The 18,618-nt window shown below is 46.6% G+C and overlaps 2 protein-coding genes and 2 pseudogenes across 4 annotated transcripts; 3 read left to right on the top strand and 1 right to left on the bottom strand.

The window, feature by feature from the left end:
* The first annotated feature begins 2,051 nt into the window (after window positions 1-2,051).
* On the top strand, window positions 2,052-2,448 carry LOC134482264 (large ribosomal subunit protein P1-like; annotated as a pseudogene).
* A 614-nt stretch (window positions 2,449-3,062) lies between these two features.
* Window positions 3,063-4,772, top strand: Rnase1 (ribonuclease A family member 1, pancreatic). The gene is made up of 2 exons (NM_001029904.2): window positions 3,063-3,114; window positions 4,027-4,772. Exon 2 carries the CDS (start codon window positions 4,051-4,053, stop codon window positions 4,507-4,509), a length of 459 nt encoding a protein of 152 aa, NP_001025075.2. The 5' UTR covers window positions 3,063-3,114; window positions 4,027-4,050; the 3' UTR covers window positions 4,510-4,772.
* A 4,628-nt stretch (window positions 4,773-9,400) lies between these two features.
* Window positions 9,401-12,312, bottom strand: Rnase6 (ribonuclease A family member k6). Of its 3 annotated transcripts, none has more exons than XM_008773788.4 (2): window positions 12,168-12,312; window positions 9,401-10,573 (listed from the first exon to the last, which is right to left on the bottom strand). In XM_008773788.4, the coding sequence occupies exon 2, from the start codon at window positions 10,561-10,563 to the stop codon at window positions 10,102-10,104; it is 462 nt and encodes a 153-aa protein (XP_008772010.1). In that variant the 5' UTR covers window positions 10,564-10,573; window positions 12,168-12,312; the 3' UTR covers window positions 9,401-10,101. The 3 variants fall into 3 exon arrangements, with proteins under 3 accessions (XP_008772010.1, XP_008772009.1, NP_996538.1); XM_008773787.4 differs by having other exon boundaries at window positions 12,099-12,232; NM_206815.1 differs by lacking the exon at window positions 12,168-12,312 and having other exon boundaries at window positions 10,102-10,563.
* Window positions 12,313-14,106: 1,794 nt separating this feature from the next.
* LOC134482263 (histone H3.3A-like) lies at window positions 14,107-16,220 on the top strand (annotated as a pseudogene).
* The last annotated feature ends 2,398 nt before the right edge of the window (window positions 16,221-18,618 follow it).

Genomic DNA, 18,618 nt, shown 5'->3' with positions numbered 1-18,618 from the left:
CTGAAGTCTCGGCCCCACTGTCTCTGCCAAAGGAGCCTTTCCTCACCACTGTCAGGAGGAACTAATGGTTCTGTGGTACCCACAGTTATCAATGTGCATGTTGGCTTCCAGGCTCCCTCTGTGTCACTACTACCTGTTGCTCTCTTGCCCCACAAGCTATCCTAAATTTCTCCAGCTCGTGAGCTTCCCAACGCATTCCCATATATCAACCCTGAACTCTGGCCCTGTGCTCTCTGTCTTCCTCTCTTAGGCACCTCAATCTTATCCCTCTCTCCTGGTTGTCTCCTTCTCCTCCTGTCTCATCCAGACCTCATGGCCCAGTCCAGTCTTCAGGCCATGCTCAGTCTACTACTTTCTCTGATATGGACACTTCCAGATGCCTCTGGCTGTTCTCTCCCTCATATCTACAATAAGAACCTTCCCCTCGCTCATACCTTGGAGCGGTCACATCCTCGGTCTACACATCTGGTACCCAAGTGCTCAGTTTATACATCTGGTACCGAAAGCAGCATGTAGTCCATGCGGGGTGATGATGACCTTCTGCTCCAGGACAAAAGCACTCCTCACCCTCTCCCTATTACTATCCAATCGACAGTCGCCTTCCCCTCTCCCCTTCCAATCTCCATTTCCCACCAACCAATGAGGAGGCAGACCCAAGTACTGGCCTGTGATTCCCTAACTAGAAAAATCTATTCTGCAACCAAAGTACATCACGCTCATTTCATTTTAATCGTGCGACTTCTTGGCTTACATAGGCAGAAGTGCATAAACTACTGGGCGGGAAAGACAACCTCTTGCCACATCCGGTCTTCGTCAACCCCACGGCCACAGCATCTTCATTCATCCTAGGGACGCTGATTTTATTTGGATACCACATGAAAAGCCATCTTAAATGTCTTCCTGGAAGACCTTTTTCTTCTGGGCTTGGGACCGTAGTTGGTAGAGCGCTTGCTGGCCTCACAGGCACGAAGCCCTGGCTGACACCCCAGGCACCACATACAGTGAGGTGTGGTGTGCATGATTGGTCTCTTCAATCTCAGAGGTGGGGGCAGGATGAGGCATACGGACAAGATCAGAACACTTACAGAGAGCAGGCTTCCGCCACCAACAACCTTCAGCCCCAAAGGGAGGCAGGGTATGGATTTTAAAGTCCTAAATGCTGTCATTGCTTCACCTCAGGTACAGGTAAAGGGAGTCATCTCCCACTCCTGGTGTCCTCCTTGTTTACCACTTCCCAGCCTGGAAAGAGAAAGCCTTCGGTCTGTAACCCTTATCATCACCCTAAGAAACTGTTTACACGTCAGGATGGGCTCCCTAGCAGAGGTGTACAATCATGGTAACCTGGGCCTCCACTAAGCCATTTGATTGTGTATTTTCTCCAGAAAATGTGGTTTTGGTTGATCTTTCTCTCCTCTGTTCCTACCTTGAATACTCCAGACCAGGCGTAGAAGATGGTAGAAAGTGACCAGAATTGGTAGACCTCACACTGGAGGTCTCCTCTCTGGCCAGGCATCTTCACTGTCATCTCCAAACATCATAACTACTCTGGGAGATACTCTAAGGAAAGACAGTTGTGTCCCACTCCTCTGCTCCCAGTCTATTGAGACAGTGGAGCCTGTCTTCGGGTTGCTATTACTGCAACCAAACACCATGACAAAAAACAAGTTGGGGAGGAAAGGGTTTATTTGGTTTCCACTTCCATATCACTGAAGGAACTCAGGATAGGAGCTCAATAGGGTAAGAACCTGGAGGCAGGAGCTGATGCAGAGGACATGGGGGTGGGTGGGTGTTGTACTTTTTACTGGCTTGCTCCCCATGGCTTGCTTTACCTACTTTCCACAATGGACCGTGCCATCCCCCATTGATCATAAAGAAAGTGCCCTTCAGGTGAATCTTATGGAGACATTTTCTCGATTGAGGTTCCCTCCATTTAGGTAACTTGGGCTTGTGCCACGTTGACATAAAACTATCCAGTCCAGACTTCCATGAACTAGAATTCCCCTATGCATTCCACAGCTGCTAGGCTTCAGGGAAGCTAAGACTGCCTGTGGATGAGGCCCTCACTTCATGCAGAGACTAGCTCCACTCTGGCAGTCCTCATAGTCACAGGAGTCTCTGAGCTCCCCTGAATCTACTCTCTTCATCCTGCATGGAGAAGAGGTGACTGTCACAGGGTAAGATCAGTGGCCCCATTATTAAAGCTGCTGGTGTCAATGTTGACCTTTCTGGTCTGGCTTGTTTGCAAAGGCCCTGGCCAAGGTTAACAGGAAGTTTCATCTGCAGTGTAGGGCCTGGTAGGCTGCTCCTGCCCCCTCCACTGCTGCTGCCCCAGCTGAGAAGAAGCAAAGGAGGAAGAAACCTGAGTCTGATGATGAATGAGGACAAGGGCTTTGGTCCTGCTGGATAAGCCTCTCTGTTAACTTGTTTAACCAAAGGCTGAACCTGTAAAAGCAAACAACAACAAAGAGAATTTCCCCAGGAGTCTCATGCTGAGGAAAGAAAGGCCAAATGAGGCCTTGTGCTAGTCAGAGAAAGAGTTGTCTCCTAGAAAGAGGTTTCAGACCTGTCTGACAAGTTGTCAGAGGATGGGTCACTGAGTCTGGCTTGGTAAGCCTGCCCCAACAACTCCTCTAGGACTGGAACTCTTCAAGCTGCAGACAGAAAGCCCTCTTATTCTCTCTCCAAGAGAGGCACCGGAATTCTGGCTACCATGAATTTGAGATCTGGAATTCATAGTGAAGAAAGGTTCCCTCTTCCACGATTCCCAGGATCTCTGTGTGTCCTTTGTTAACCTCCAGGTACATAGCTTGCTCATAAGTTACAAGGCTTTGTGAAGGAGTGTGAAGTGGATGTGCCCTTGTCACTGTGGCTGCCCTGCTGCCCCTTGGGAATCAGCACTTGGGTTTCAAATGGCTTTTCCTTGGCAGCCTGGGGTGGAGGGGTCCCTTCCAAGTTTACAATAGCCTTGTTTTTATCATTCAGATAAGATTGACCCAGATTTACTCCGCCCATTTTTCTGGAAGCCAACCCCTTTTAAGCATTTTAAATTCCTCACCACAGAGACTGGGACTGAAGAAACTGTCTTCCAATTTGCTCTGGAATTCAAACGTTTAGGTAAGTGGCTTAGAGGTGGCCTCTGTATCTATTTCTGCTTGAGAGTTAGAACTGAGAGAGTGGAGGCCAGTCACTCTTGACTGACACCAACTCCAGAGAAGCTGACCCAGGCAAACAGCTGGAGGCAGGAGTGGAGGCAAGGTACAGTCAGGTATAAAGAACTAGTGGTGTGGGGAGGACAGAGCTCCCAGGCTGGGGAAGGGAGTTTGTGTCTTTAGAATACAACACAAACCCTGTATACTGCCAGAGTCGGGTAGACCAAGTTCATAGGTGTTCTAAGATAATGACAGTCCTGGAAGTCAGTAATGACCCAGGAATACATTTTAGCTATGGCACTTTCTAAATGAACTTACGATAAGGAATTTGAACACTATTAATAAATGTGTTCTATTTTTCAAATATATTTTATATGAAAAAAAACCCAAACAAACAGTATTTAGAATTTTGGTAAGAGTTTAGGTGACATATCCCACCAGTTAGAGAAAAGAATGGCTTCTCTTCAGTAAGTAATGAAGAAAAAGAGTGTCTCATTTGCAAGATCTGTCAGCAGAGGGAAATCCTTCTGGCTCTCCTAAAGAATGAGATTGTCCTGGGGAGGCTGAGGTGGGGAGGAGTGTGCTGGGGAGGCTGAGGTGGGGGGAGTGTGCTGGGGAGGCTGAGGTGGGGGGAGTGAGCTGGGGGAGGCTGAGGTGGGGGGAGTGTGCTGGGGGAGGCTGAGGTGGGGGGAGTGTGCTGGGGAGGCTGAGGTAGGGAGAGAGTGCTGGGGAGGCTGAGGTGGGGGGAGTGTGCTGGGGAGACTGAGGTGGGGGGAGTGTGCTGGGAGGCTGAGGTGGGAGAGTCTCCTGTGGAGCTGGAGGTGGGTGTTGCAGCTCTTCTGAGCATTTGTCCTTTTTTCTCTTCCTTTCCTGTCAGGCTCCTCAGAGCAGCAAAGCCACTATGGGTCTGGAGAAGTCCCTCTTTCTGTTTTCACTGCTTGTCCTGGTGCTTGGATGGGTCCAGCCTTCCCTGGGTGGGGAATCTAGGGAATCATCGGCGGATAAGTTTAAGAGGCAGCACATGGACACAGAGGGTCCCTCCAAGAGCAGCCCCACCTACTGTAACCAGATGATGAAGCGCCAGGGGATGACCAAGGGGTCATGCAAGCCAGTGAACACCTTCGTGCATGAACCCTTGGAGGATGTCCAGGCCATCTGCTCCCAGGGACAAGTGACCTGCAAGAATGGGAGGAACAACTGCCACAAGAGCAGCTCCACCCTGCGCATCACTGACTGCCGCCTGAAGGGCAGCTCCAAGTATCCCAATTGCGACTACACAACCACTGACAGCCAGAAGCACATCATCATTGCTTGTGACGGGAACCCCTACGTCCCAGTCCACTTCGATGCTTCCGTGTAGGGCTTCACGTAGGCCAAACCAGTGAGATGTCCGTGTCTCCCATCATGGCAACACCTGCCTCCCCTCTCGATCATTCTTTCCCTGAGAGAAATAATTCTTGTTAGGACTTCCATCCAACCAAACATTCGTTCCTGTCCCGTGTCCTGTTCCCAGACCCCTCTCCAGACACAGACAAATGAAGCAAGATGGCCCTCACCAGAGCATGTCCCTTCAACCTTAGACTTTCCCGACTTAGAACCAAATAAAATTCTGTCCATTATAAATTGCCCACTCAGAGGTGTCCTTTTAGATGGTTCACGATGGGGTAAGGACAGCAGGCAAGTCACCTCATTCATTGGTCTGCGTCTTCCCCATTCCTGGCAGCTTTAACTACACCACTGAAGCTAGAATTTCCTGCCTCTCCACTGAGCATTCATCCTCCCCATACACTCTTCTCTATAATAAAGTCTAACATCTATTCCAGCTCCCAGTAGCTCTGGGCCTCAAGTCCACCCGCTCCTCATACCAATACAGATCAGTCTCATCTACTGAAGACAATCCTTCCAGTCAGAGGGAAGAAGAAAGCTGCCTTTGCCTCTGCCTTTCAGCATCTTCTATCAGGGTTTCAATGTGAGAGAAAGGAAGCAGTCAGTCTTGCCTTCCAGGGACTCCTTCCTACTCTCCTGCCTCCTTAGTGTGACTCAGACTTCATGGAACAAATAGGAATGTGTGTGTGTGTGTGTGTGTGTGTGTGTGTGTGTGTGTGTGTGTGTGTGTGTATCTGGTGGGGTTGGGGTGAGTCTTCAGTTTTAATAACCACAGTGGAAATCAAATTTCAATGATGCTTTTGGGAAAGAGTCACGAAGGTGGCACAGTCTGGTGCATGGATGATCCAGGATTCATGGTTCGGTTCTACATTGAAGGTAAGGAGTGGAGGTATATTTCTGTAAGAACCAGCCACCAGTACTCCTGGACAAACTGTAGAGTTCCTCCGCAGATTAGTCCATCATTTTAGGTTTGTTTGGGTTTTCTTTTAACAATTTGAGTAGCACAGAGCGTCCTGAAACTCAGTACCTGACCAATGATGGCCTTGAAGTCTTGCTTCTCCTTCCCAGATCTCTCAAGTACTGGGCTCTTAGGCGTGTGCCACTGTGCCCCAGCTATTTGGGGTGGGAGTGAACTTCTTCCAAGTGGATGGGTCAGTGGCTAAATGCATTTACTGCTTCCTTAGGGGCCCCAATCTTGGTTCTCAGCACCCACATGACAGCTCGCAATCACCTGTAACTCCATTTCCAGGGGTTCTGAGGCTCTCCTGGCCTCTGTGGGCATATGCACATATATGGCCCACATAGACTCATGCAGGCACACACACATAAGTAGAAATAAGAAATAAAGAGTTAGGCTTTATGTCTCAGAACAGTTTTAGGTCCACACGCTGTTTCTACTCATGGTTATCTTCATAACAACACAGAGAACTTGTTCCTCTGATGGGATGGGACAGGCTTTACAACTATGGTGGCTGTGTTCTAAAGTTCATCACATCCATGAGTCACTTTCTAGCTTCTTCTTGCAAGTGTGGGAAGGGCTTATACTAAAAGTCAGTGTCCTTCCTTTTGCCCCTGCCCTGAGTCTACAGTGTTAGAACATTTGGCCTGGGCCCCTGACTAGGTCTAGACCAACTAGAGCTACTGCACTTGTTTTTCTATATCTGTGCCACAGCTAACACATGGGGCATAGATTGGTACAGGAATCTGAATGAGAACGGCCCCCTAGACTCACATGTTTGAATACTTGGTCCCTCTTGGGTGGAACTACTTGGAAAGGATTAGCAGGTATGATGCTGCTTCTAGGTGTTTGTTTCTCCCCTCATGGTAGCCAGCCCAATGATCACCAGGATAAGCTGGAGGGAGGAGTGTGCTAGTGGGGATTTATGCCCCCGAGACGGTGGCCAGGGTCTCTGTGGCTGTGTACAGGTAACCAAGGCTGTTGGAAGATGCTTCATCTGCATGGTCAGGGGTGGGGGAACTCCAGGTATTCCTGAGTCTTATTTTTATGTTAAAGAAAGAATAGAATGATTGTAGAAATCTTCCAAGAAAGCAGGAGAAAGACACGCATCTAGGACACTGGGCTCACTCAATAAAGAGGCTCAGGGCTCCAGGGACTTCCTGGGTATCATTACCCTGAGTGTCCGTCCCATGTTTTCTGTAACACAGGACTCAGGCTTCTCACTCAAAGTGTGTTTAATTGTGCCAGTTTCCCTCTACTGCCTGTGACACTCTGCTATGTCCAGGCAAGTGTTTCTGTTCCTAAGACTTCTGAAGAACTAAAAGACAACCTGTGTGTAGTCTCAGATCTTTTTCAAACCTGCTTTAATAAGGGTTCTTAAATGCTTTACCCTCTCTTCTAGCCCATCACCCACCAGAGGTAGTGACAAGGAAAGTTAATAGGCCAAAGGTGGATGTGGACCTGTTTAGAAATAGTTCTTTGGGGGGTGTGATGGTTTGCATATGCTTGACCCAGGGAATGGCACTATAGGAAGGTGTGGCCTTGTGGGAGGAAGTGTGTCCCTGTGGGTTTGGGCTTGGAGACCCTCTCCTAGCTGCCTGAGGATGCTCAGTCTGCTCCTGGCTTCCTTTGGGTGAAGATGCAGAACTCTCAACTCCTCCTGCACCATGCCTGCCTGGATGCGGCAATGCTGCCATGCTCCTGCCTTGATGATAATGGACTGAACTTTGAACCTGTAAGCCAGGCCCAACTAAATGTTGTCCTTTATAAGACTTACATTGGTCATGGTGTCTGTTCACAGAAATAAAACCGTCACTAAGACAGGAAGTTTTCGTGAATTAGCAGCAGTGGCTGGATCCACTCATGAACACCATTTACAGATCAGCGACAGCAGTTTGATCCAGAAGAAACCTTGAGGCTCTGCCAATTGGCCTGAGTCTGTGGAAGTGGCAAGAAGCTTCTGGAAGACCAGCAAAGAGCGGCAGGGCGAGCCAATGCCACTGTCAGTTCAGTTATACTTATACCCTTTCTAAACATCACATGTCCTCTCAAGTGTCCACCCCAGCAAGACACCACATGCCCTTTCTCCAGGCAGCTTCCAGAAGAACACCACGTGTCTGTTTTCAGCAAAACGTCCTCCACGTGTCTCCCTCAGCAAAACATTCTCTGATAAGAAGACAGTTTCCAGAAAAACATCACAGGACACAGCTGAATCTCCACAGAAATCAGAGATTCCCACTTCTCCTGTGATCTTCCCAGAGGTTTCACACTGTGTTGTTAACCTTCTTTACCCCAGAAAGTTAGCTAAAGAGACTGTAACTATCCCTTCACTTCCCAACATCAGATGGGTAAATAGAAGAGGAGTCCAGAGAATCCTTAAACTGCCTCATGGCAAAAGACAGGATAGAAAAAAATACTCTGTTCCACCTAACAGGCTTATTTTCTTTTCTCTCCTTTTTTTTATTGAAAATGAATTTTTCATAACATATTCTCTGATCGTGTTTTCTTTCTTCCCCATATAAATTCGAGGGGGAAAACCCTCATATTATCTCAGTTCAAAAGATCATCATTGTCAAAATATAAAATAATAATAATAATAATAATAATAATAATAATAAGCCAAGAGACCAAACAAGACAGTGACAGTCACTATTCACTGTCAGCTTGGCAGGGTGTGGAACCAACTGAGAAACCCCTGGGTGTGTTTCTAGATTGTGTTAAGTGACACACCCTACAGGCTGGAGTCAGCCAATGGAGTGCCAGCATTCTTCACTGTGCTTTCTGATGGCAGACACTGGGCTGTCTCAGGAGTTGCTGTCATGCTTCCTTCGCACCATAGACTATGCACTTCTCAAAACCTTCCTTCAAGACATTCTTCCTTACTAGGTTCTTGGTCCCAGCCACGAGAAGAAAAAGTAATAAAGTAGTCAGACTCTAATGCCCTGAATTAACCTGTAAGCCCTACCTGACCAGGAAGCTTCACGGAATGCTGGAAGTTGTAGTTCTTGGAAAACAACAAAGTTGCAGGGCAATGGACCCTGCCAGGAAACTTGGTAAGGTTGAGTGGGTCGGAAGCCTCAGAACCTCATTCCAGAGGACGGTAGGAGCTTCACCTACTTCTGACCAGGTCCCTGCCACTTGACCACACTCCCCACATAGTAATGTGACCTCTGGTCACATAGATTAGAACAGAGTTCTCTACCCTAATGAGGTAGATGAGCCCTGAGGGTTTAGTCAATAAACGCCCCTTCTTGGACATCCCTTCCTACAAAAGGTACTGAATCTCTGGTCCACCCTGAGGAGGTGGTGTGTACCCATTTTCCACACTGAGCAATCAATAAACAGTTTGGAACCAAAGGCTGTCTCTTCCATGAAGAATCAGTTTGGGGAGCACGGAGAAAGCCTATAGGTTTGTCCTTATACCAACCCCCACCCCCAGCCTAGAAACACCTGGCTCAAGGACAATCCAGCTTGGAAATTCCAGGGAATGGTTCTGACCAAAGTTCATCTCTTGGTCAGTATTTAGTATATAATAAAGCTTGCTTCAAATTTAGCCGAAAATGACAGTTGTTTTTTTCTAGCAAATGTCGGGATTAACAATACCCATTGAGCGCACTTCTAATTTCAGCACAAGCAAGGTAAGTGCTCTTGCCTAAGCCTAGTTATGTTCTTCCCAGAGCCAGGAAAAAATAAAGTGGGCAAGTGAACGAAGCACCTGCAATCCCAGCACTTGTGAAGGAGTCAAGGATTAGGAATTCAAACTCAGCTTCAACTCCATAGTGAGCTCTAGGTCACCCTGAGGTACATGGGATCCTGTCCTAAGAGAAGGGAGAATGGGAAGGAGAACAAATTAAACCCAGAACAAACAGAAAGGGATAACAAAAATTAGCACATAAATCGATGAAATAAAATAATATTTTTGAACTTTATTTTATGTGCATGGTGCTTGGCCTGCATGTATGTCTGTGAGCCATGGAAATGTGTGGTACTCTTGGAGGCCAGAAAAGGTTGGCAGAGCTAGAGTTCCCGGTGGTTGTGGGAGCTGGGAATCAAACCTAGGTCTTCTTGAGGAGCAGCCAGGGCTCTCTGTCAAAACACACACAACAAATAACCCGGCAAATTCACACTCGTTATATTAAAAAAGAAGATTTTTTTAAATTCTATGAGCATAGTACAATAAAGCTTGATGCAAAAAAATGCAGGATAAAGTGTTCAGAAGCTTGGACCTTCGTTATGCTTTTCTTATATTCCTCCTTCAACAAAGGTAACCCTCTTTCTTCTTCCTTCCTTCCTTTCTTTCTTTCTTTCTTTCTTTCTTTCTTCCTTTCTCTATTTATTTATTTATTTATTTATTTATTTATTTATTTATTGGTGGTGGTGGTGGGGTGGTGATTGAACCTAGGGACCTCTGTACACTAAGTAAGTAACTCATGCACTCCCTTTTTAAAAAAAACAAAACAAAACAAAACAAAAAACAAGAAAACCCTCCATTTGGATAGCTTAGGCATCTTAATCTTTCCAACACCTTTCCTTTTCTGTGGGAACAAAAGGCAACAAGGGATAAATTGCAAGGCAGCCTGTGCTGAACACCTGGGAAGACCCTAAGCCTTACACAACCTTATCTAAGTGCACAGGAACCAGTTGGTAGGGAGGGTCGTCCTTCTTTGGGTGTTCACAGGCCACAACGAAGAGTTTGTATTGGACATCACCACTGTAGCGGCAGTTAGGATAGGCTTGCCCTGTGTGTGAGCAGTCAGTCATTTTGACAGGCTTCACACTCTCGTGGCAGTTCTTCCGACCGTTCTTGCATGTGATGTTGGGCAAACCGCAGGTAGCAGCCACATTCTGGAAAGATTCATGCAGAAAGGTGTTCTTCTGCTTACAGTATCGGGTATAGTTGTTGACACCACGCATGGCTGCATTGCACTGCTGAGGACTAGCCCATATGTGCTGAATTTCAAACCAGCGCGCCTTGGAGAGACCCTTAGGCTGAGCACAAAGCAGACCCATGGGCTCCCACAGCCCCAGCAGTAATAGGAGAGGAAGCCACCTGGGAAGGTCTACCGCCATGGTTTTTTGCCTAGAACAAAGAAAGAATGTGGTCACAGAAGAAGCAGTAAGAGCAAACCTATCCATCATGACTACTTTGGGTTTTTTTTCTCTCTTCCTTTTATGATTTCATAGCTCTTTTGAAAGGAAGAAAGCCAGTCTCATAATTCTATGAAAAATGTGAAGTCCAGTGAGGAGTACAGAAGATGAGCAGGCCACCCTGATTGTCGAATCTCACTGTCTTTGACCTATATTCATACACGCAGTTCTTCCTGCTGGGAACATAGCACGAACATCCGTGCATCCACAGATCTTCACAGAAACCAGGAATGTTAAGCACACAAAACCCTGTCCTTCCATCCTGAAAGCTGAGATTGGGAGGTAATTAACGACCTGGTGATTGGTGGTATCTGTTGGGCCAGCCATATCAAGCTCCTGCAACCAGGACTGAAGGCTCCTCTTAATATAAATGACTCTTATAGTCTGAGGCTCCCCAAGCTCCCACAACAAGGACCAGAGGTGGCTAATGGCACAAATGACCTCTATGCTCTCTGTATGACTGAGACCAGGCTAGACCGTTTGGCCCTTAAGCTTGTACAGGTACCTGTCTTTAGAACCCATCCTCCTGGAAGAAATGATACTACCATGAGTTGAGTTTCAATGTTATTACAATTCCTTGTACACCGGAGATTGAACTACACCAGGAAACTTTTCCCCCAAATTATATCTGAGGTCCCAGCTATACCTCTCTTGGACATATACCCAAAAGATGCTCCAACATACAACAAAGACACATGCTCCACTATGGTAATAGCAGCCTTATTTATAATAACCAGAAGCTGGAAAGAACCCAGATGCCCTTCAACAGAGGAATGGATACAGAAAATGTGGTACATCTACACAATGGAATATTACTCTGCTATCAAAAACAATGACTTTATGAAATTCATAGTCAAATGGATGGAACTGGAAAATATCCTGAGTGAAGTAATCCAATCACCGAAAAACACACATGGTATGCACTCATTGATATGTGGATATTAGCCCAAATGCTCAAATTACCCTAGATGTACAGAACACATGAAACTCAAGAAAGATGACCAAAATGCGAATGCTTCACTCCTTCTTTAAAAGGGGAACAAAAATACCCTTGGGAGGGAATAGGGAGGCAAAGTTTAGAACGGAGGTAGAAGGAACACCCATTCACAGCCTGCCCCACATGTGGCCCATACATATACAGTCACCAAACTAGATAAGATGGATGAAGCAAAGAAGTGCAGGCTGACAGGAACCGGATATAGATCTCTCCTGAGAGACACAGGCAGAATACTGCAAATACATAGGCAAATGCCAGCAGCAAACCTCAGAACTGAGAATGGAACCCCTGTTGAAGGATTTAGAGAAAGGACTGAGTACACTGGTAATAAGCCACCTGTTATTACACTCCCTGAAGTCCTACCCAGGGTTTCATTCTTATCTCTTCCTGGGGTTCCAGTCCCTGTATGATACCTGCAGGGACCCCCACAGCTTCCACCTCTAATCCCCTCTATGTTTACCTTCCGTCTCCAGCCAGCATTTCCCAGCCAACCCCACTGCCTGGCAGGGCCCTGAAGGACCTCTCTTACCAGGTGTTCCTGCTGGGCTCCTACTGTGACAGGGGCAGTTGATGAGTCCCAGGCTCAGAATGCTTTGTTGGCCTCACTTCTTCAGGGCAGTCACAGCTGCCTAGGTGGGGCAGGGCAAGATTTATTCTTAAACCATGAAAGAGAAACCAGAGAAGATTTTGCAGAAGTGTAGTGGGCTAAGACTCTCCACCTCCAAGGAAGCTCTTTAAACGTTTCCATGTCAGTGAAAAGGGAGAATAAACTGAACTCAAGAAACCAGTAGGCTCAACACTCAGAGTTTTAAGTGCCTGACCGCTTTCTGTGGGCTTAGCACTTCGTGTTTGACTGGAGCTTCCGTTTTTGAAGCCCTGTGATTTCAGTCTCTTAACAAATAGATATATATATATATATATACACACACATTGTATATTTGTATAATAGTTGTCACATACTTGGAAACGTGAGTTCCTCAAAGGACACTTGAATAAACCATTTGTTTGTGTATACGTCTATGGGGCCAGACACTAGGCTACTTCATATTTAGAAGCTTATAGTCTTTTGAAAGACAGTGGGTAAATAAGCCTGCTATAAATAAGTGTGAACAGCATTCACAGTGTGGTTTGCACTAATGGGAACAAGAGCTATTGAAAGGCACCCACCCAAATTCAGCTGTGTTTGCAGACTGACTAGTGAGGCAGCAGAGAGGTAAGGACCTTGGCAGTGAGAACTGTGTGTGAAAAGACCCAAAAGCATGAAGAAGACGGGAAAATGTAGGGTGCTTGCCTTTGAATCTGTTCTCTCCTCCTGACTGGGCCAGTTGTATTGTGCTTCTCCAGTAAGGTAGGGGGAAGCTGCTTCGTACTGCAGCTGGTGAGGGCCGAGCTGTCCCCCACACTGCACAACTGAGGACACCAGCTTTGCATAGCCCTTAGACATCCACAAAGTCCCAGGTGGCAGCCTCCACATGGCCTTTGGTGGTGGTTACATGGGCTACAGACATCAACACAGACCCCTCCTTCTGCAGGGCCATGAACCCAGACATGGTGCTCAGTGGTAGCCCAGGCCACGATCTCGCCATGTCCTCAGATAGTACCACAGGCTACTCACCCAGACTCCTCTTCACTACCCTCCAGTCAGCCTCTCTTCCTTGTGCACACATTATTCTGTTTCTCTCTCTTCCGTCTCTCCACCACTCACCTGCTTGTCTTAGTGGCACCTGTACCTCTGGTGTCTTTCCCATGGCACAGGTGTGTGTGTCTCAGCCAAGTGTGTGGGGGGGGGGGTCATCAAGGGCATGATCTGCTCCACAAACAGCTTTTACAGTTCGTTTCTTCTTTGACAGCACCATAAACCTACCCAGACGCTAACACTCGGATCACACTCATGCCTCCTCTCTTTTTAAATGATCAGGCCTGGAGTCAGGTTCATGGCCCTGCAGAAGGAGGGGTCTGTGTTGATGTCTGTGGCCCATGTAACCACCAAAGGCCATGGGGAGGCTGCCACATGTGATTTTGCATTTTATTTATTTATATGTTTGTTTGTTCATATGTATTTAGTGCATATGTTTTCAGATGGGCGCTCACACGCGCGCGTGCGCGCACACGCACACACACACACACACACAACACACACACACGCACAACACACACACACGCACACACACACATGCACCAACTTGTGTCATGGTGTCTTGTGGAGATCAGAGGACTATTTGTAAGATCTGGTTTTCCCTTTCTACGGAATGGATTCCAGGATCAGCCTTGGGGTCAGGCTCCTTTATCTGTTGAGTCACCTCAATAGCCCCTCTCTCTTATCCTCCTCCCACTCAGCCCTTCCCCCTTCCTGCCACCAGGTGTTTGCCCGTGTTTAGTTTAGTTTAGGTTTGGTTTGTACTTTGTGACCTACAGGGTTTCAACAGGACTGGTCTTGTGGGCGTGGCCGTAATGCTTTCCCCTGCAGCATGGGTAACCCACAAAGGCTACATCACTGGAGATAATGACTTCTTCAGGGGCTGTCACCTACAATTAGCTCTCCTGGGAGAGGTTTCATGAGCCTCTCTCCTCTATCTGTGACTGAATATTTATGGACTCAGCCTTGTGCAGTTCCTGGCAGACAGCCACAAATGTTGTGAGTTTAGGCATGCCATGACCTCATTGTGTCTGTAAGACAGCACTTCATGGCTGCTATGATCATCATCACATTCACCGCCACTATCATCATCATCATCATAGTCATCATCATCATCACAGTCATCATCATCATCATCACCATAGTCATCATCATCCAGCTGTTATACCCCGCCCTGCTTCTTGATGTTTTCTGAGCCTTGGAGAGGATGATATAGGTGATCCATTCAAAACTGAGCACCTGATCTTCACCTGTCCTTAGCATCCTGGACAACTCTGAGTCTTTTCCTTAATTGCCATTAGATGTTTATTTGTTTTTCTCTCTGAGGCTTTCCATACACTTTCTTCATTCTGAATATTCAGTGTTTCAACCATGATATGATATGGGGATTTCATTTTCTGGTTATATTGTGTTTTCTGTGTGTTTCTTCTATCTGGATGGGGATGTCTTTCCCTAGCTTTGGGAAATTTTCTTCTATGCATAAACGGAAAGTATTTTCTATGCTTTTGGTGTGGAAATCATTTCCGACTAGTCCCACAGTTCATGTTTTCCCAGAGTGTCTGTGTGTTCGGTTCACACATTTCAGAAGGGCTGTGGTTGTGGTAAAGCATTTGTGCTCATGCAGGTGGGATGTGCTGAAGGAAAGGCAGGAGGATCATGAGGCCAACCTCGACGTCACAGTGGCTTTTTCAGTGTATGTCATTTAGCCTGACAAAATGGTTCAACTCCTTTACTCTGTCTTCAAGTCTTTTTTTTTTTTTAAGATTTCTTTATTATATATAAACACACCAGAAAAGGGCATCAGATCTCATTGCAGATGGTTGTGAGCCACCATGTGGTTGCTGGGATTTGAACTCAGGACCTCAGGAAGAGCAGTCAGTGCTCTTAACCACTGAGCCATCTCTCCAGCCCCTGTCTTCAGGTCTTGATAGACTGTTTTGCATATGGTTCGTTTAATTGCTGAGACTTTGCTGTAACAGAGGTGTTGGTGCTAGCGGGCCATTAGGCTCATTCTATGGAGCAAATAAGAAGGGAACACATAGGACAAACAGAAGATTGGTCCATATGTAACATAAAGGTAACAACTTTCTTAAAAACAGCCCCCTTAGGATGGGAGGGGACTAGAGCTGGCAGTTCCCTAACTGCTCTGAGTTAGATATTTTACAGGACAATTCCCCTAGTAGTCCTGTTTAGATACCTGCCCCATTCCTTCTCACGATCTCTCCTCACAGTAGACTCTGAGAACAAGAAGACCATATCCTAAGGAGCCATCATTTTAGGCAGCCTGCCCTCACTTCCCTGTCTGCCTGAGGGAGTCTGAGTTAGATTTCTGGTAGACAGAGAAGAAGAGGGGCCATGACTAGGCAATAAAGGTGGTGAACTTCCAAGATGGCTGACTTCATCCCCACCTCGCTGAAGTGAGACAAAGCTAAACAGCCTACAAGAAAAGCTGCGGTGTTCTCAGTCTTTGCCACCTCTCGCTTGCTGAGCTCCAGCCAAAGGAGAAGCGGTGCAAGTAAGGAGGTGCCCATACCGTGGCTCGTTCAAGGCAGACTGCCCGCAAATCCACAGGTTAAGGTAAAGCACCCAGGAAACAACTGGCTACAAAAGCCGCTCTCAAGAGTGCGCCCTCTCCTGGAGGAATGAAAAAACCTCATCGTTCCAGGCCTGTAACTGTGGCACTCTGTGAAATCAGATGCTATCAGATGCCCTCTGAACTTCTGATTCGCAAGCTTCCCTTTCAGCGCCTGGTGCGAAAAATTGCTCAGGACTTCAAAACAGATCTGTGCTTCCAATGCAGCTACTGGTGCTTTGCAGGAGGTAAGGAAGGCCTATCTGTTTGGCCTTTTTGAAGATGCCAACCCGGGTGCTATCCATGCCAAACGTGTAACAATTATGCCCAAAGATATCCAGGTAGCTCGCCGCATACGCGGAGAACATGCTTAAGAGTCCACTATGAGGGGAAACATTTCATTCTCTAAAACATTTTTCCCTCTTCTTCCTATTATCGTAGTTCTGAATGTTAGATATTTTTTCCATGGGGTCAAAGGTACCTAAGTCTATGATTGCTAGTGGAAACACAGGGGATAGAATCAGGTATTGGCAGTTTCTCCACGTTCATTTGTGTGAAGTTTTTAGTATACATGCAAGATGTAAAACATTAATGCAAGCAAAATGTTTCAGTGAACTCATTTCAACAGTTCAACTTTATAACAATTCTAAATAAATCTGTTAAAATTTTCTGGACAATGCCAGCATTTGGATTTTTTAAAAATAAATAAATTTCCTATTGACAGCAACTAAATGGTGTGTGTAGCATTTTGTCATACAGTAGATTCCATCCGTTCACTATGCTTTTCTAACAGAGTTCTCCCACATGCAAGGACATGTCTTTAATGTTGTCTGTCTTCTGTGCTATTACTGTAAGTTTGCTATTAAAATACATTAAACTATACAAAAGAAAAGAAAAGAAAAGCTGGGAAGACTTTCTCCCACCAGTGGGGCCCCTGAGAAAGCCTGATCACAACATGTTTACCCCTGAGTTTCATGCTGTCAGCCAGCTTGTCTTTTTTTCAAACTGATCAACCCTAAACTACGGAACGTAGGGCCCTTAAGTCCCATAAAACCCCTAGTCCTTGAGAAGAGCCTGGAATTTCAGATTCCTAAAAGCCCCATCTGCTTTGCAATAGGTCTTTTGTTCTGTGTGCTTTGCTGTGTGGGCTCACATATCTTCCTCACCCCTAATAAAAGCCTTTCTTTACCTAGAGTCTTATCTTCTCTGTCTGAAAACTTCACTCTTCTTACCTATTGTACTGGGGATTTTCCCCCCTGTTTTGTAAATCTTTAACTAGCAGAGAAAATGAATCCGATTAAGGCCCCCAGATGGTGATGGGTCTAAGTTCCTCTGCCTCTCCTTCATCCCACTGAAACACTCTTTGACTTAATTAGTAATTTTCTTTTCACAATCATTTCAGTTTGAGCTTTGTTCAGTATTTTTGTCTCTCTACTGAATTATATTTTCATGAATTTGACTTTCTTATGTTATTCAGATACTTCTTTTTTTTTTTTTTCTTTTTTTCGGAGCTGGGGACCGAACCCAGGGCCTTGCGCTTGCTAGCCGATATTTCTATTCTCTTGGAATTCATTCAAGGGAAAGGAGCGTGTCCTTGTGGATTAGAGGTGGTTTGCATGGCTAGGACCTTACCCCTGACTTGCCCGAAGCTCAACCTGAGGCACTGGCTGAGGCCATTCCTATTGTGCATGCTGGGTGCCGCACTGTCGGGGAGGAAGAGCACAGGGCACGCATCTCTCTGAGTTGCAAATGTGGTGGCTATGCCCGGGCCCACGCCAAAGGCAGGGTGATGTCCAGCAGCATTCAGGCCCTACTCCTGGACATGGTCCCCAATCACCCTGACTGTGTAACACTAGATGAAAAAAAAGATGGCAGAGTGGGCCACACGCGTGAAGCAGAGAGAAGCTGAACTAGGAGCACAGTCTAAGTAGACAAAGGAGCCACCAGGTGACTCAGGTCACAACCGGCTTGCCCTGTTAAGGGGAGGAGAGCACAAGGCTTCAGGGCTACCTGTCAGCTGCAAACGGCATGATGGTACCCAGGGTTCCGGCAGGGAGGCCCCCACCAGGATGCTGTACAGCACAGCCAGAAGCGACTTACGGAAGAAGGAGTTTATTGTGGCTTATGGTTCTAGGGAGAGAGTCCATAAATATGAGGAGGCATGGCAGCAGGTAGCTGCAACAGGAAACTGAGAGATCAAACTGGAATTGGATGAGATTGTAAACTCTCCAAGATTGCTCTAATGGTATGCGTCCTCCCACAAAGCTCCACAGCCTAAAGGTTTTATTACCTCCCAAACAGGACCTCCAAGTGGGGACCAAGTGCTCCAATATAAACTTAGGGGGATAGTCTCCTTCAGACCTCAGTATCCTCTGTGGAACCATCTTGACCTCTGTCTTAGTCAGGCTGACTAATGCTGCGATCAAACACCACAACCGAAAACAACCTGGGGAGGGAAAGCTCTATTTGGCTTACACTTTCATATATCACTTCTCATCATTATCAAAAGAAATCAGGACAGGAACTCAAAGAGGGCGGGAACCTGGAAGCAGGAGCTGATGCAGAGGTCACAGAGGGGGGCTGCTTATCAGCTTACTCTTCCTGACTTGCTCAGCTTGCTTCTTTATAGAACTCAGGACCACCAGTCCAGGGATGGCTCCACCCACAATGGGCGGGGCCCTCCCCTATTGATCACTAACTAATTAAGAAAATGTCCTACAGCCTTGTATGCAGCCTGACCTGATGAAGGCTTTTTTTTTTTTCTTTTTTTCG

The sequence above is a fragment of the Rattus norvegicus genome, chromosome 15 (assembly GCF_036323735.1).
Source record: "Rattus norvegicus strain BN/NHsdMcwi chromosome 15, GRCr8, whole genome shotgun sequence".
Taxonomy (NCBI): Eukaryota; Metazoa; Chordata; class Mammalia; order Rodentia; family Muridae; genus Rattus; species Rattus norvegicus.
Note: the sequence above shows the minus strand (reverse complement) of the source record. Positions and strands in the feature narration are given on the sequence as shown.

Excerpts from the sequence above, each read along its gene's own strand:
- Rnase6 (XM_008773787.4), bottom strand. The coding sequence starts at position 12,118 with ATGCTGGCTGGAGACGGAAG. Across the intron at positions 10,574-12,098 it reads ATGCTGGCTGGAGACGGAAG|GCAAAAAACCATGGCGGTAG; the intron begins GTAAACATAGAG and ends TCTTTGTTCTAG.
- Rnase1 (NM_001029904.2), top strand. The coding sequence starts at position 4,051 with ATGGGTCTGGAGAAGTCCCTCTTTCTGTTTTCACTGCTTGTCCTGGTG.